The 18,789-nt window shown below is 41.0% G+C and overlaps 1 protein-coding gene across 1 annotated transcript in view; it reads right to left on the reverse strand.

Annotated features, from left to right (window-relative positions):
- LOC122797635 (fer-1-like protein 4) overlaps positions 1 to 18,789 on the reverse strand; it is a 1,984,889-nt gene that overhangs the window by 520,369 nt on the left and 1,445,731 nt on the right. The window contains exon 31 of the mRNA XM_044066179.1: positions 150 to 277. Coding sequence (XP_043922114.1) covers positions 150 to 277 — 128 coding nt within the window. The remainder of the gene's footprint in view (positions 1 to 149; positions 278 to 18,789) is intronic.

An 18,789-nucleotide genomic window follows, 5' to 3' on the forward strand; every position in this document is an offset into this window, starting at 1 on the left:
TACTTCCAGCCAACAAGACAATGATTTAAGATGTCACTGCATGCAAGATGAGTGTCCATTGTGAGAGCATTGTACATTTACAAGTTTCTTTTGTAAGAAAATGCATATAAGTGTTAAGTTACCATATTTCAGGACATGGTCTGCAAGGTGAAAGACTTGGTTTCCGATTCTGACATCATTATGTCGATAAACTGGTTCTGGCAAATCATTATCTCTGCAGACTTTTGCCAATATCTGCTTTGGTTTCTTTGAATCACGCCAGGCATTGTATCCTGACCTGTAATAAAGACAATTAAAATGTGATTATTCAGAGAAAAAAGGAACAGTCCAATTGATATTGTGGGTTGCTAAAAGGAATTTATGTGAAGGGGATCCAGTTTAACTACTTCATCAGAATTTCTGACACAGCTGTCTGCCAAGTTGATTATTATAAATGTGACACATTTATGATATCTTTTTTTAGGTTCATAGATGTGTACTAGGCTAATGGCCCTGGAGCCTTTACAACCCTAGCCCATAGGATTACCCTGGCATCGTGCCACCCACCCTTAGTTTCCAGTGCCTCTGTCGAGTAGAGCCACTGGAGAGATCCCCGGGGTGAATTTTCTATTCTCATCCACTCATCAAGATTTCTCTTGAAGAGGGCCAGTGAGGTGCTCTGTTTGACATGTATCGGAAGTCTACTCCATAGCATGGGCAGTCTCTGGGTTATGAACCTGTCCCTCCAGCACATTCTGTTGATTGTAGTCATGAGGTTGAAGTCTCTGGAGCGTGTGGTGTGGAGGGATTGGGATTTCTTTAGATGTACCATTTCTAACAGAGCTGGGTTAGACATGGCTTTATAAGTCAAGCATAGGTTGCCTCTAAGTAGGCGATATGTGACAGATAATAATTGGATTTTTTTGAGTCTGTCCATATAGGACAAGTGTTTTAAGGCCTATGATCCTCTTTGTGAGGTACTCTTGTGGCCTCTCCAGTCATTGCAGGTGTCTAGTGAGGTACATGTCAAATGGGGCATTGTACTCGATGATTGGCCTAATGAGGGAAGAGTAGAAGGAGATGATGACCTCTTTCTTCCTGGATGCAAAACCCTTAGTAATGAGATGTGCCACATAGAAGGACTTTCTAACCACAGTGGCAATGTGGTGGTTAAAGGAGAGGTTGATGTCAACCTGTACTCCCAGATCTCTTATAACACCTTCTGTGTTCAGTGGACTACAATCGATGTGGTTGTTCATGGGTATTGGGTTTTTCCCAAAGGGGATGATGACACATTTTTTGGCATTGAGCTTAAGGCTATGGTTCTGACACCAGTTGTTGGTCTCAGTGAGGCTTTTCTGTAGGATGTCAACATCACTTGGGGAGTTAATAATGGCTCCCAACTTACAATCGTCTGCAAACTTTGTCAGCCAGAATCCCTTCGTGTTAGACTGATCTTCTGAGAAGTAGATACTAAACAGGAAAGGACCCAGAACCGATCCCTGTGGGACTGCACTCGTGACTGGTCAGCAGTCTGACTTGGAGTCAGCTACTTTCACACTGACTGTGAGCCAGTTTGCAACCCACCTAGTGATATGGGTCTACCTGATAACACCAACACGCCAAAACACCCACAACGAAATAACCGACATGACAAAACCGAAAGTTCAAAAACACAAAACTTCACATGCCCGACAAACCACAATCCCGACAATCAACAAAACAAATAATTTTCTCGAAAAACACACACACAACACAAGCACATCAAAAACCTTATAAACCTACACTAAACCTTACATACACAACTATATATGCACTAACCTTAACCCAAACCCTAACCCTAAGGTCCGTCACTATCGCACACTTACCTTACCCACACCCTAACCCTAACTCACTTAACCCGCCCCTAACCCTTAAGTCCATCACTATCGCACACTTACCTTACCCGCACCCTAACCCTAACTCACTTAACCCACCCTTAAACCTAAAGTCTGTCACTATCGCACACTTACCTCACCCACACCCTACCCTAACATCTGTCACTATCACACACTTAACTTACCCACACCCTGACCCTAATGTCCGTCCCTATCATACACTAACCTTTACATGTCAGTGTTCTCAGCATCTGGATTCTCTGTTGTCAATCTTCCAGTGTCGGTTATCTCATTGTCGTTCTTCTCAGCTTTCGGCATAATCAGGTAGACCCAGTGATATAGGGGTTGATGCCTAACTTAGTGAGTTTTTCTATGATTCCTGAGTGGGGAATGGTATCAAAGGCCTTGGCCAGATCAAAGTAGGCAGTATGAACCATCTTACCTTCATCCACAGCTCTGGTGACTGACTCAAAGAAGTCGACCAAGTTGAGCAGGCATGACCGACCCTTCACAAAAACCAAATTGTGCAGGATCCAGAGTTTGAAGATTCCCTATATCCTTGTTTATTAGGTCCATGATGATGCATTCCATAGCTTTGCATATAAGACTTGTCAGGCTAATGGGGTGATAGTTCCCAGGGTCTGTAGTTGTTCCTCTTTTGTGGAGAGGGATGGCTATAGCAGTGCACCATTCAGTAGGGATAAAGCCTAAGGTGAGGCTGTGATTGAACAGGGCACACAGATGAGGTGCCAGGTCACTCTGTAGTTCATGTAGCACACAGCAAGGGATATTGTCAGGTCCCATAGAAGCTGTATTCTTGACCCTGGACCGTGCTGTTTTAACCTGTGCAGCAGTAATGCTGGGTGCCTGGCAATCTACTGGTATTGTGATTGGTCCTTTGGGGGGGCAAGAGAGGAGTAAAGTTAGCACTGAATTTGTCGGCCAGTATATTGGCATTGCCGACTTTAGGCATCAGTGAACCCTGCGGTCGCTGGGGGCCCCCTGGTCCTGGGGGGTCCGCAACCACTGCAAGATATCTTATCTTGATATTTTGTAACATGTCTGTCAAACCAACAAAAGCTAGTACAGCAATCTTGTACACTTAATAAAGCAGGTGAGTAACAATAATTCTTATTTATTATCTCCTTCAAAATTCAAAGATCTTTAATTATAGTAACAGTATTTGTCAAGTAACAAGCTTTATAATTAAATTAAATATTTTACCACTGACATAATGCCCCTGGCCTATTTAAACCCTGTTGGTGGACATCCTCTTCACTAAAACTAACATAGTCAGCTTTAGGTACCTGCAGCAGCTCTGGCTGCAGGGGGCCCCTTAATCATCTTTGACTGTGTGGGGGGGTCCCACAAAAGCTGCTTTTGGTTGGGGAAAAATGAGGAGAAAAAATTTATTAATTTTTGATTACGGTCTTTAACCTGAACAGGACTGTGATATAACCCTATTAGGACAAAGCTGGTGATGAACATAATCAAAGTAAGCACTAGAGAGATCAGCAGACCAGGGTGACCGGTCTCACTGCACACCTTGGAGTTTAAGAAGAGCTGATGCTTTTAATCTTCAGGCATGGTTTCTCTTTCAGCGTTTTTATACATACTGGCAGAACAACAGATACTATAACTCTCAACGTCATTGCTGAAGAATTCTGTTCAATGACAAAAATAATAGTATAATAAAGTCTCAAAATGAGGAACACATTTTAAATATTACTCTAATTCACTTAAAAAGTTACTAGAATAACACATTTTACATCAGCATGCATTTTTTAGACAATAATAAGTATAAAACTCTGACTGAATTTATTGTGACAGCAAAATTATGAGGCAAAATCAGGGAATATCTGTGAAGTCAGGGGATAGTGATAGGTATTAATTTACTATTCAGTGAGGTAAATAAAATGACTTATTCTTGCTGCTGTTTGATGACTGCTAAACAGCAGTCACTGATCTTGTGTAGCAGTACTAGTGTTATACAATGTTTGCTATTTGCTGAAATAAGTACAAAACTAGCATTGCTGTGATATGTGTGTGTGTGTTTGTAAAAAAAATATCACTGATTTTTATTAATGCACACATCCAATGGGACACACATTATTCTTCTGGGTTTCAATAAAAAATGTAGCTAACAAGTGATTATATTTCAAAAGTAATGCTTAAAATATGTCACAGAACATTCAGACACTTAGATATTCTAAGAATCTGGTGCCCCCCACTCCCCAGTCTGTATAAATGGATACAGGGTAAATGGATACGGGAGCTCCTTTAATTATCCTTGACTGTGTGGGGACCTCAGAAAAGCTGTTTTTGGTTAAGGAAACACAAGAAAAAAATGCTTTCATTTTCTGATTGCACTCTTTAGCCTGAATAAGGTTGTGATATGACCCTGTTTGGATAAAACTAATAATGGCCTCTGCCCTCAACCACAAACATTCTAAAACATCCCTGCTCAGATATCTGTGTACAGAAATTTACAGTAGGTTATGTGGGGGCTGGGGATTGTGTAATCATTGTTTCCTTTATTTTTCTAACAGACCTCAGAGGTATACAAAGAAGGTTACTTTAGTTCCTGTAGGTGCGGTTTACTGCCTGATAGCAGGAAAGTAGAATACATTATTGCAATCATTATTTTTTTTTTCACTTTCCTCACAATCAAACATCAGGCACGTATACAGCTGGTTGCCATTGGGAATTAGGATTGATGAGTGAGTAGGCATGCTATGTATATGTATTTCAGCAGTCACTTGAAATACATGACTGTGGCCATTTGAACCTCTGCTTTCCTCCCAATCTAACACCAGAGGGATTCATAGGCAGTAACTGTCTTTTTGGGGAGATTAGGGAGGTGGGCAGTATTCGCAGACAGGATCTGTGTATCCCCACAACATTTGGTTTGTTAATTTATTTTGAGCTATATTTTGTCAGCTTTGAGCGTTAAGCCTTGGGCACAACTTATGTCTTCACCGAAAGAAAAAAAGTAAGACTGAAATTCTTTTTCTTACTCATAATTTTTGTTTAGGCCACTTTTGGATTAAAAGGTTGGGAAATGCAATAAAATGCAACCCAGAGCATCTACAACCCCTATGGCTTCTAGGGGCCCTGGCATAATTGAGCTATTTCCTAAATGGTTGTTACTATGCTGTTGTGGTCAAGAAAGTATATTGAAAAGATGCATGGAAAACTATAGCTGAACAGCAACACTGAATTTCTTTCCTTAATCATAATTTCTGTTCAAGTCGTCATTGGCTAAAAAAAAAAAAGCACTCAAAAAGCACTTTAGATCATATATAAAGTTATGGTTTCTTGAAAAAGCTGAAGAAAAAAGGTAAAATGTGAGAAATGGAAGAAAAAAAAAGTAATGTTAATAATGTGGGAAGCCCAACATGGAGAGTAATAGAGGGGAGCTCTTGATGATGTGTGTGTGTGTGTGTGTGTGTGTGTGTGTGTGTGTGTGTGTGTGTGTGTGTGTGTGTGTGTGTGTGTGTGTGATTTTTTTGCAGGGGCTGAAATAGTAAGCAGTATCTGGGGCTCCAGTTCACATTAGTTCAGCCCTGTACATAGAGTTGTTGTAATGTATCATTGTTACACCTAAATGCCAGTAACTGTGACTGTCCCTTTGTAAGATGCGCCGACATAGTATTGTATGTAGGCCTGTTGTAATAAGATCATTGCAGGTACACGTCAGTATGTGTGTACTACTCCTAAAAGCCTGCAGCATAAACTTAAAGGATGGCTAGAAAGGGTGGCAGTGACAGGGTGATAGCTAGACTGGAAGTGGACAAGGGGCCCCCAACTTGACATTTGCTGGGGGCCCCCAAAATAACACTGGCCCTGATTGGCAATATCTGTTGGCTAGCTATAGGAGGTACCATTGTGCAGTAGCTCAGAGCAAATCTGGGTATTGTCAAGGAGGTTCTTTACATAATTATAGAAGGACTTGTTGTTGTCTTTACTATCTGCGGCAATTCTGTTTTTATAGCTAGCTTTAGAGGATTTGATGAGGGATCTCAACTTTTTGTTAAGGCTGATAAGGGAGTTTTTCCACTCTTGGGACTTCACCTTATTCCACATCAGTTTCCTCCTTCTGTTATAGAGTTTGTTTATGGCAGGGGACCACCAGATCAGCTTCTTTTTTTTTTGGAGGAGAGCATCTTGGTTCTATTGGGTATGGCGAGATCCATGCATTTGTGTACATGTTTGTACAGTGCATTGGTGTATGATTTAGCGGTCATGCAACTAATCTCCATTTGCATAGGTGCCATGAAGTTAGCCACCTCTGTTTTTAGGAGCCCAAAGTTAGCTTTGGAGAAGTTTTTCATGGTGGTTACCTTTGCGGAGGGTGGGGGGAGGGATGTGGATTTCCAAGGTGATTAGTTTGTGGTCAGATCTAACCAGGGAGGAGTTGACTACTGGTGTAGAGCAACGGTCGTCCATGTTAGTAATGACCAGGTCAAGGATGTTGCTACCTCTAGTGGGAGTAAGAACCAGCTGGTCCAGGGCATTGGAATTAATGAATTCCAGGAGACGTTGGGCAAGTGTATTAGTACATGAGTAGTTTTCCCAGTTAATGGAGGGGTAGTTGAAGTCACCCAGTATAAGTGTGTTAGGCTGAACCCTAATATTCTCCAGGGTGCTTAGGAACGTGGAGTGAGTGTTTTAGGACATGGTTGGGGACCTATAACAGGCTATGACCTGAATCGCTGTCTTATCCAATATTAGCTGCACCTGTAGTATCTCTGATGCATTATGTTGGGCTACCAGTCTGGACGTGTGCACATCCTTTATGAATATGGAAACACCACCACCTTTGGAGCTTTGGTCCAAGTTCTGGGGCCTCGGTTTTACCTCAGTTTATTTACCAACATCACTTTAGCAGAAATAAATCTTTCACTTCTTGTTTCTGGATCTTTGACAAGGTTTTGTCTAACTAAACAGCAGGGATAGAAGTCCTGTCTGTTTTAGTTACCTTGCTGGTTACAGCAGCTTCAGCCTCTCCCCATGAATTTTCCATATGCATGTGATAAATCTCTTCTGGTTTTCTCTTCCCTATTTGTCTTGTCTTGTCTTTCAGTTTCTCTGTCATCTCAAGGGGTCCTTGCTGTCTTGCTATATTTGTTTATCAGCAGAAGGGTTTAACGTTAACACTTTGTCCCTGATCTAAACTGTCCAAGTCTGACATTCTTAATAAACACCTTTCATACCTCTTAACTGTCTAGATTCTCACAGAATGTCCAGACTTTTGCCTCATATTTTTGGTCTTTTCCTCATAAAATTTCTGTTTTTCTGGCAAACTATTGAGGTTTCAAGTCACGAAGTAATAATAAATAATGGCAGATATTTAAGTTTCAGACTTCATATCTTTCAGAAAATCCATAATTCAAAACACGAGATTTTAGCAACTTTCTAAGTTTATAGGAGTATTTTCTAAGCATTGTCCCTACTTTTGGGCCTTTGCCCCCCCATTATTTCTGGCTTTGTCCAGATTTCTTGAGCTGAGAGGTTGAGAGGTACACTTCTGTTGCATTTTCTGTGCCCTTTACATGTTCATTATCCACTGACGTAACAATTTTAATCAGTCTTGCAAGATTACAAAGCATGCTGTTACGCTATTAAATTATTTTTTTCTCTTCCCAAGTCTCCTTTGGTATATCTAGCAATCCTCTGGGATGGCTGTCATACATACGCTCAAATGAAATAAATCCTGTTAAAGCTTGTAAGCTTCCCTTGCAACAAAACAGAGTTAGAAAAATAACTGATCTCAGGTCTTACCATCTTGTTCTACTGCATTTCTAGCATATACATCAGAGTTGTATTAAAGTGATCAGCTAAATCGTCACTTTGACAGTGGTATGCTAATGTTCTAATCTGTTTTACTTTAAAGTACCAGCAAAGATGGTGTATTACCCTGTATATATAGGAGGTCACCTGGTCCATGAGACAGCTCTGTGTTCCCCTACCCCAAAGAAAAGTAACACTAGCTCTTTGGCTTTTGACATAGTATGGCTTCACAAAACTTTGTACATAGTTAATCTCTAGAATGCACCAGTAGCCATTACTAATGATTTTTCTCTGAAATGGGAGGCATATGTATCAGTGAACTTACAAATCCAGGATGTAGTACAATCTTATAACATTATGGGCATGCTGGACAGACTATCCCAGTGTATTTCATTCCACCAGGCCAGTAAAACCTTGATAAAATTCGAGTTTGGTTTTGTCCATTCCTAAGTGAACTCCCAAAATATGGCTGTGCTAGTTTCATCATAAGTGTTATAAAATGTTTTGAAACTAATAGTTGATTATTTATTTCTTTTTGCCTTTATTTATCCTGTAATGTAAGTCATATTTCAGCTTAAAATATGGGTGTGGAATACAGCCACCTTGCTCTTCTGTTTCTCCTTCTACTCTGGTTAGGTTTTGTCTGGTCTTACTTAATGTATCATCCTCCCATTGTGTTTTGTTAACAGTTTCCTTGCTTATCTGAAAAATCTACCAGGGCAAGAACACTGATGTGAAGTGTAAGGTACAACCTCTCCAACTAAGAATAGAGGTATAGCTGTTTCTTTTTTTCTGTTTCTTTCTCAACAATAGCTAAACTATACCAGCAACTTTGTTTAGCTTTTGATTTTGGCAATTCCTGAAGTTTTACCTCAGGAACTTCTCTTTCTCTAATTAGCTGCTGCTGACAGTCTGGTTTCTGACTTGCCCTTGTCTTCACCTGACAGAGGAAAATCTAGGACTTTGCCTGGCTGGTTTCCTTTCTTTTAAGTAGACAAGAGTATACTAGGCTAATGACCACATGGACTTCTTTAAACCTGGCCATGCTTTCCAAATATATCTGACAATTTTTAGTACTCTAAGATTATTTTAAGGGGCATATGTAGGCTTGGGCTTATATAGTCAAGCATATTCAGGCCACCTCTTTCAGTTAGAGACATAGGTGTCAGACCAAGGATAAATTTCTGATTCCCAATCAAATGGTGCAAGTTAATCTTAAATTGAGTTAAGGAAGAACTCTGCTTCACATGGATGGGAAGGCATTCCAAAAAAAAGTCTCTGAGGTACATATCTGTCCTTTCAACATGTCCTGTTTATGTCTTAGATGAAGTTTCGGTCCCCAGATTAGATCATTCTGATGCAGTTTTGCTTTTCAGATATGCTGCAGGTTCATCAGAGTGGGATCTGAGGATGCCTTATGGGCCAGGAGTAGACTGCCTTTCAACAGTCTTTAGGAGACAGAGTACAGGGATGGGGCGCTGATGCAATCTACTTAGGACATGTTTGCACCCTGTATTTTTTTTTTTGTGAGAAACTTCTGTGGATGTTCCAGTTGTTGCATGCACCTAGCTAGGTACATATCCAAGGAGGTGTTGTACTCAATGACTGATCTGATGAGGGCTGAGTACAGTGAAACAATGACATTCTTGGACCTAGATGCCATGCCCAGCATAAGTTGCACATTATAGAATAATTTTCTTACTAGTCTAGATACATAGTGGTCAAAAGCAAAGTTATTGTCTACATGCATTCCAAAATCCCTGACTACCAAGACTATTTTTAGGAGTGTATTATCAATGTGGTTGTTTTCAGGGGTAGCTGACTTCCCAAAGGATACTATTATGCATTTCTTTACATTAAGTTTTAGACAGTGGTTCTGGCACCAGTTATTTGTCTGTGTCAGGTGTTCTTGGAAGGTATTTGTGTCTTTGAGGGATTCTATGACTGTACCTAGTTTGCAATCATCTGCAAACTTGGTCAGCCAGAGGCTCTTGACATTGGCCTTGACTTCAGAGAAGTAGATGCCAAAAGCTGCAGACCCAGTACAGAGCCCTGAGTAACTCTGCTAGTGATTGGTGTCTTTCTGGAGGTAGACTCCCCTATCATAACTTCTTATTTCCTAGCTGTGAGTCATCTCACTATCCAGTGGATGACATTGGGATTTATATCTCATTTTGTGAGTTTGTGTACAACGCCTATGTGGGCTGTTGTATTTCATGCCTTGGTCAGCTCAAAGTTTTGGAGCTAAATTTGTCAGCCAATAGATTTTCTGTATCTTGCAGCTTATTGTGTGCAGATTCATTTATTATTCATCATATTGCTGTGTACTGCCTCTGAGGATGCAGACATAGGCGAATGACTGTCACTGGCCTGTGCTGTGCACTGCTTCTGAGGATGCAGACAGAGGTGAATGACTGTCACTGGCCTGGAAGGCTATTCTTACCTCAGATTTGGCTTTGGTAGGCTTAATTAGCACTCTTGAGTTCCTTGTTTAGATTCATTAGGGACATTTTATTTTGCTAAGTATTGCACTTCCTAAATTTTGCCATAATTTCCTTCCTTTTGTTATGCAACCTATTGATGTTAGAATTCCACCAGGGTGGCGTGATTTACCAGTTTGCCCGGTGCTTATTCCTGGTAGGTGCAGCAATTTCTGTGCAGTTATTAACATGATTGTACAGGGTTTCTGTGAATAATTTCACATAGGCTGTGGTGTTCTCAGGGTTTGAGGGGGCTTGAAAATTTGGCAGGGTATCACTAAATAGTAGTAAGTTTGCCTTACAATAGTTCCTAAAAGCTCGAGGGTTAGATGGGATCATGGATTTCATTTTTATTCCAACCTGGTCAAGTCTTTTGAAACCATCTTCCATGCTGGTATTATTGCAAAATCAGTCAAACATAACAAACCTTACATGGTCTGCTGGACTGCAAACTGGCTACTGAGCAGATCCCAATATGTGAAATTCGTGGTGCCTTCTCTGAACATAAAGTCGTAAATAGTGGGATACACAGTGATTAGTGCTGGACCCTGTCATGTATGGCTTTTATTTTGCAGACATCCATGCCAATATCTCAGAAGTGTAGTTGTCCAAGTCTGCTGATGACTGCAAGTTGGGCACTGTTATCCACTCATCCACTGATATTAAACAACTCCAACAATGGCTGGAAAATACACATACCTGGTGTACTGAAAACTGTTTCAGGTTAAATGCAGAAAAGTGCATCATAGTAGCTTTCAGTAAAAAGGCTGTTCCCATCTCATATGTTTTAAATGGTACTTCTCTACTATAGCAGTACACTATACTAGTACTTACTCTGTGCTCTGAACTACTATGTCTGTGTACTATACCACCATAGCAGTGTGTTATACTTCTACTCACTCTGTGCACTACACTACTATTTCTGTGTACTAAACTACTATAACAGTGCACTGTACTAGTACTCACTCTGTGTACTGCACTATCTTTGTGCACTATACTAACATAACAGGGCACTGTACTAGTCCTCACTCTTTGCTCTATACTACTATCTCTGTGCACTGTACCACCATTACAGTGCACTATACTAGTACTCACTCTGTATATTATACTATGTTTGTGTACTATACTAACATAACAGTGTACTTTACTAGTACTCACACTGTGTACTACACTGCTATATTTGTGTACTACACTAGCAAAACAAAGCACTATACTAATACTCAGTATGTGCACTATACTACTATCTCTGTGTACTAGATCACCTAAATAGTGTGTTATACTAGTACTCAGACTATGCACTACACCACTGTTTCTGTCTGTATACTATACTACCATAACAGTGCACTGCACTAGTACTCTGTGTACTATACTATGTCTGTGTACTATACTAGTATAACAGTGTGCTATATAAGCACTCACTCTGTGCACTATACTGCTATCTCTGTGTACTATACTACTATAAAATGTACTATGCTAGTACTCACTCTGTGCATTATACTAACAGGCACTCTGCATTTCTTGCCTCCTCTTGTTACATTTCTGTTTTGACTGTTACGGATCTCAAAACTCAGTGACATCACTAAATTTTATATACATCCTTAAGCGTTCCTACAGGTATGGTGTACTCACCTCAACATTCCAACATAATCCATTCCAAACTGCAGACATTTATATTTTTCACAGTAATGCCCTAATGTCCTTCCATCAGAAAATATTCCTTCCCTAAACAAGAAGTAACTCCTTTCCAAGTCAGCCTTTTCATGCAACCATTTTCTAAGTAGTACTGAATGCTACCAGTCATCTCGGCTATCCCCTTGAGTACTGACTGTATGACATGAAGCTGTGAAATCACAGGTTCCACCTTCCTTTCACTTTACTAGACTTCTGTGTAGACCCAGCATGCTCAAACAATTAAATAAACCTCATTCACTCCTCAAATAGTGAGGAACACCACACCATCTAATGCATACTTCTATTATACTAACCTTAGTCATAGTAGCAGAGAACCCAGCACAGGCCCAACACTTCAGAACAAAACTGTCCCTAAAACTAAATACCTACTGCTTAAAATTATCCTTTAAATGCAGGCAACCTTGCTAACAAAATTGGAACAATTAGATATTTCTCAACACCCACCTCCAAGAATAACAGGATCCTGGGTAACATTCAATGTCTCATGCCTAAGCCACTTCTTCTCAGGCCTCAAATATGTATGTAATATTAGGTCTGGAAAAAGAATAGATGGAGGAACAGTTTCCATCTTTCAATCCATCATTTATATATAGGACTTCATGCCCAGACCCACAACATGCCAGACAATTGTCCCAAATAGTTAATATTCACTGCAACATTAAATAAACACCAGAATCTCTTCATGCAATTGTATACCAGCCTTCCCCATCTAATAAGAACAAATTTCAAAAACTACTTAGACATTTTATGAATGCTATAACCACTTCCTAGAATATTACAACCTCTGTGGACTTGAAAAAATTACATTAATGAATTTCTAGCTGACCTAGGAATACACCCGTTATTTGTTGAGCCAACATGACTTAGTCCTAAATAAGGAAACTGCTTCTACTAGATTGGTAATATAACTCCCCCTGCTCTCACTAGAGAATTAATACTCTTTCTCTAAGGCCAAGAACACTGCATCAATGGGCCCAGACAATATCCTAGGATGCCTTCTAAACAGCATGAAACATGACCTACCAGGGCCTCTGGAATTACTATTTAACTGTAGCCTCCAAACAGGCTTTGTGCCTCATGAATAGAGAACAGCAACAGTCATTCCTCTGCGGAAAGGTGGGACATCTACATATCCTGGAAACTACATACCCATAAGTCTCACTAGTCTTATATGCAAAGCCATGGAAAGAATTATTATGGACATGATCAATAATGACATAGGAAACCTCCAGACACTGGAGCCAACACAGATGGTCTGCAGGAAGGGCTGACACAGACAAACAACTGGTGCCAGAGCCATGGACTAAAACTAAAAGCCCAAGAAATGCATAATGTATTTATTTATTTTATTTTACATTTGTTGACTGGGATAGTCTAACTGGATCTATGTCCATTTTCAGTGGAGTCCCGGGACGATAAGCTCCAAGAGATTACTAGACTACTAACATACAGGTACTAGTTGTTATACAGTTAAATACTACAAATTTTAAACAGTTCAAGAATCTTCACAGTTTATACAAAAAACATGTTACAAGCATTACATAAGATATTTTAGACTTTATGTATAAGACTTCATTAGTAACTAGAAAGTAATTGTTAAACAAATGCATACTTCAAGTTTCAACAGTTCAGCAATGCTCACAGTTTAAACAATACTTGTTGCCTGCCTTAGGTAGGATGCTTTAGAATTATATGCAGAAGAATTTAACTAGATATAATTTAAAATACCTATTAGGATAAGATATGTTTTTGCCAGGGATAGGCCTTGATCTAAAAAGACACAGATAGAGCAGGAATTAGGTCTTAAGAGAGGGTATTTGGGATATAGTATGAAATTAGTCTGGATTTGTACAGGGACATAACCAATGGGTTTTAAGACAGAGCTTCAGATTGTGCTCAAAAAGTGTAAATGAAGACAGTGATGTAAGTTCATGGGGGACTTGGTTCCAATACTTTCCAACTGCATTTGAGAACAGAGCATCTCCTGCCATGTTATTAGATTTACATGTTGATACAAGTAGTTTATTAGATGAGTGTAAAGCTGAAAGGTTCTTATACTGGGTAATGAGACTAGCAAGTATTGGGGTATTGGTAGGTTGGAAAAGGGTTTTGTGCGCAATGGTGAGTTGTTTAAAGTGAATCTGATTCAGAAGCTCTAACCAGCCTAATTGTTTCAGATTATGGCAGTGATGGGTCCTAAAGGAGGAAGCAGTAGCAAATCTGGCAATGCTATTGTAAGCGTTGTCTAGCTTGTCAAGGTTATTTTTTGACAAGTTAGTATATATCGCAGAAGCATAAAGAAGTGTGGAGATAAGGTGGGAATAGGCAATAGTGGTTCTGGCTAGTGGGGAGAGAAAGGGTTTTATCCTATAGAGGGAGCCTAGTTTCCTGTTGAAAGTTTTTATGGTATTGTTGATATGGGTTTCAAAGTTCAGGTTGTTATCAATAGTTACCCCTAGAAGTTAAGTTGTTGGATCGGGAGATATGAGTGTACCATTACTGGATAAGACTGCAAAGTTCATTGGGAGTGATTTACGGGTAGGAGTGAAGAGGAGGAGTTTGTTTTTTGGGGGTTCAAGAGGAGGCAGTGTTGTCGAAACCAATTTTCTGTTTTATTGAACATTGTCTGAGTTAGAGTCTGTAGTTGGGATTGAGATTTAGCTGAGCAGATTATTGTCAAATTATCTGCGTATTGTATACAATTAGTTAAAGTAATAGCTATGTTGAGGTCATTGATAAATATTGAAAAAAAGAGGGGGCCCAATAGAGAGCCCTGAGGAACACCTAGGGTAACTGGGAGATGTGATGAGAGGTTGTTGTCCCATAGCACTGCCTGCTGTCTATTATCAAGGTAGGACTGGATCTATTTTATATTCTTTGTGTCTAGAGAGAAGGATTTTAGAATATTGAGAAGTAAGTGGTGGTTGACCATGTCGAATGCTTTTGAAAGGTCGATAAAAAGTGCTGAAGAGAGAAGATTGTTATTACGGTTTTTATTGATGCTGTCAGTGAAGGATAGGAGTGCAGTTGTACTGTGGAAAGGCCTGAAGCCATGTTGAGATTTGGCCAGTAAAATTTTCTGGAGTAGGTGGTCTAGTAACTGTCTGTGGATGCACTTTTCCATTATTTTAGCTAATGGGGAAAGTAGACCTATGGGATGATAGTTAAAATATTCTCTGGAGTTTCCTCCCTTGTGTAGGGGGATAATGTAGGAGATTTTCCAGATGGTGGGAATAGTGCTTTCTTGTATGGTTCTATTTATTAGCAATGATACAGGATAAGCTATGACTTTGGCTGCCTTTTGCAGGTATTCAGCAAGTAGCTGGTCAGCTGAGGATGTAGTAGGCTTTAGTTTGCTCAAGAGGTTGCAGATGAGGGAAGTTGGGACAGGTTGCAAGTTTAGAGTTGGGAGAGAGTTAGTAGTATTGGTTGGAAGGGCAGAGATATCGGCTGTTAGTTGATTAGCAAGTGTTTGGATGGTCTCAGTGAAGAAGGTATTAAAAGCATTAGCAGTTTGCTTTGGATTATCGGAATTTGATCCTATAGGAGGTGATGTTGCAGACTGGCCTGGTTGAAGTAGTCTGTTTTTGCTAGCCCAGAACTTTTGTGGATTATTTTGGTTGGTCTATTGGAGGTGGAAGTAATTTTTTTTTATCTTTGAGTATAGCTTTCTTAGTGTCATTTCTTTTTTGCCTGAATTGTTGTTGATCTATGGGGTTTTTATAGGTTCATAGGTTCATAGGTTCATACTAGGCTATCTGCCCTAGGGCATTTATAAGCCTAGCCAGAATGTGTTTGGCTTTCACCACCCATTTTAAATTAATTTTGCTATGCCCTTTTTCGAGGTTAGTATACTGTGCCTCTGTCTAACAGTGACACAGAAGTGATACCCGGGTTAAACCTACGATCTCCCATCCACGCATCAAGATTCCTCTTGAAGAGAGTCAATGAGGGACTCTGCCTAACCTGGACTGGGATTTTATTCCAGAGTGAAGGGAGCCTCTGGGTTATGAATCTGTCCCTCCAGCATGTCCTATTTATTTCAGTGCTGAGGTTCAAGTCTCGAGCGTAGCTCGATGGGATTTGGATTTTCTGAGGTGCAGCATGTCCATTAATTTTGGGTTGGACATGGCTTTATATGTCAGGCACAGATCGCCCCTGAACAGGTGGTATGCCACTGAGTAGAGCTGGAGTTTCTTTAACCGGGCAGCATATGGCATCTGTTTGAGCCCTTTGATCCCCTTGGTGAGGTACTTTTGGGGTCTTTCCAGTTGCTGCAGGTGTCTGGTAAGGTACATCCCAAAAGGGGCATTGTACTCAATTATAGGCCTGATGAGGGATGAGTAAAGAGGCATAATGACCTCCCATGATCTAGATGTGAATCCCTTCATGATTAGGTGGGCTATATAAAATGTTTTTCTAACCACTTTGGCCACGTGGTTGTCAAATGAGAGACTGCTATCAACTTGGGTCCCCAGGTCCCTAATTACTTCTTCTGTACTTAATGGATTACCACCTATGTGATAATTTGTGGGCACTTTGTTTTTGCCAAAGGGGATGACTATATACTTTTTGGCGTTTAGCTTGAGGCCATGGCTCTGGCACCAGTTGTCTGTTTCTATGAGGCCCTTTTGGAGGATGCTTGTGTCGGCTGGAGAGTCGATTATGGCACCCAGTTTGCAGTCATCTGCGAACTTGGTCAGCCACAGTCCTTCCGTGTTGGCCTGTACCTCCGAGAAATATATACTGAACAAGAGAGGTCCCAGGACTGAGCCTTGTGGGACGCCACTTGTAACTGGTTTGGAGTCTGACATGGCTCCAGCAATTCTAACCATGTGGGTTCTGTCCTTGAGCCAGTTTGCAACCCAATCTAGTGACATAGGGGTTTATATTTAAGCTGGTGAGCTTATCTATAATGCCCGAGTGGGGTATTGTATCGAAGGCTTTTGCGAGGTCCAGGTAGGCTGTGTGGACCACCTTCCCCTCATCAATGGCCTTGGTGACTGTTTCAAAGAAATCAACCAGGTTTATGAGGCAGGATCTGCCCTTAACAAAGCTGAACTGGGTAGGATCCAGTGTCTGTAGGTCCCCGATATCTTTATTTATGAGGTCCATGATGATCTTTTCCATAGCTTTGCAGACCAAGCTAGTCAGGCTTATGGGGTGATAGTTTCCAGGATCCGTTGAGGCACCACCTTTGTGGAGAGGGACCACTGTTGCTGTATGCCACTCTTTGGGTACATATCCTGTAGTAAGGCTGAGATTGAACAGTAGTTTTATGTTTGGGTTTAGCTCTTCTTGGAGTTCATGTAGGATGCAGCCCGGGACACCGTCTGGTCCCATTGATGCTGTGTTTTTTGCTTTGGAGAGGGTGGCTCTTACCTGAGCATCTGAGATGTCAGGGGGGCAGCACTCTGCTGGGATAGATATTTGCCTTTTGGTGGGAGGAGGGAGAAGTTTGCGCTGAACCTGTCAGCTAGGATGTTGGCAATGTCTGTGGGTTCGGTGTATTTTTTGTCATTTTGGACTAATTCTGAGCATATCTGGGTATTCCCACCCAGGTTCCTAACATAACTAAAGAAAGCCTTGTGATTATCCTTAGTGTCCTGTGCAATTTTTCTCTTGAAGCTGGCCTTAGACGATTTTATGAGTGCCCGTAGTTTTTTGCTAATACTGATCAGAGATGCCTTCCCTTTTTGAGATTTTGCTCTATCATTTAGTAGCTTCCTCCTTCTATTGTATAGTTTGTTTATGGCTGGGGTCCACCAGACAGGACGTCTGCCTTTGGAGGATTGGGTCTTGGTTTTATTTGGGATTGCATGATCCATGCATTCCTGAAGGTGTTCATAGAATGCATTTATAAAGGATTCTGCGGTCTGGGCCGTATTTTCCACAGGCCCGGGGGCTTTGAAGGATTCCACCTCGGTTTTGAGGAGTGTGAAATTTGCTTTAGAGAAGTTTTTCACTGTGGTTTTCTGGGCAGGAGGTGGGGTCGGGATGTGAATATCCAGTGAGATTAGTTTATGGTCTGATCTTACCAGTGAGGGATACACTTCTGGTCTGGAGTATAGAGTCCCCATGTTAGTGATGATCAGGTCCAGTATGTTTTCCCCTCTTGTGAGAGTGGTAACAAGTTGTTCCATAGCATTTGAGTTTATAAATTCTAGGAACCTTTGGGCTAGGGTGTTGGAGCTAGAGTAATGCTCCCAGTCTATGTTTGGGTAGTTAAAGTCGCCCAATATAATGGTGTTTGGAGAGACCTTCATATTTTCCAGTGTTCTCAGGAAGGCCGAGTGGGGTTCCTGGGTTTGGGAGGGTGGTCTGTAGCAGGCTATAAACTGGAAGGCAGTTTTACCCACTGTTAGTTGCACATGGATAGTCTCTGATGCTTTGTGCTGTGCCACCAACCTGGAGGTGTGGGTATCTTTGACGAATATTGATACTCCCCCTCCTTTTGTGGTTCGGTCCAAGTTTTGGGGCCGAAAAGCATGGTATGAGGTATAACCTGGTAGTGCTGGGGTGTTCTCAGGAGTCTTGAACCAGGTTACTGTTACTGCACAGATATCGATGTTCTCCATGCTAAGGAGAGTTTCGAGTGCGTGCATCTTGAGGTTTAGACTTCTGGCGTTGAGTAGCATTACTCTTAGTTTCTTATCCCTTGTTATACCTATGGAGGTGGGTTTGTCTTTTGAGCCTTGCCTAAAAAAGGCACTATGGGGGTAGCAAGAGCCTTTGCCAATATCTGAAAGCCCAGGGGTGACAGATGCAAGCCATCCCTAGCGAAGCATCATGGCTTGTTGAGAATGTCATCCCAGGCTGACAGGCATTGGATCCCCTTTGAATGACACCAATACTTAAGCCAATTGTTGAAATTGATCATCTTGTCTTCATATTGTGGCATCATTCTTGGTGAGGGTAAGATGCTACTCAAGGTCAGGGTCATACCGGCCTGGGCTACATGCTCAGAG

Source organism: Protopterus annectens, chromosome 3.part1 (genome assembly GCF_019279795.1).
Source record: "Protopterus annectens isolate FY-2018-M chromosome 3.part1, PAN1.0, whole genome shotgun sequence".
Taxonomy (NCBI): Eukaryota; Metazoa; Chordata; order Ceratodontiformes; family Protopteridae; genus Protopterus; species Protopterus annectens.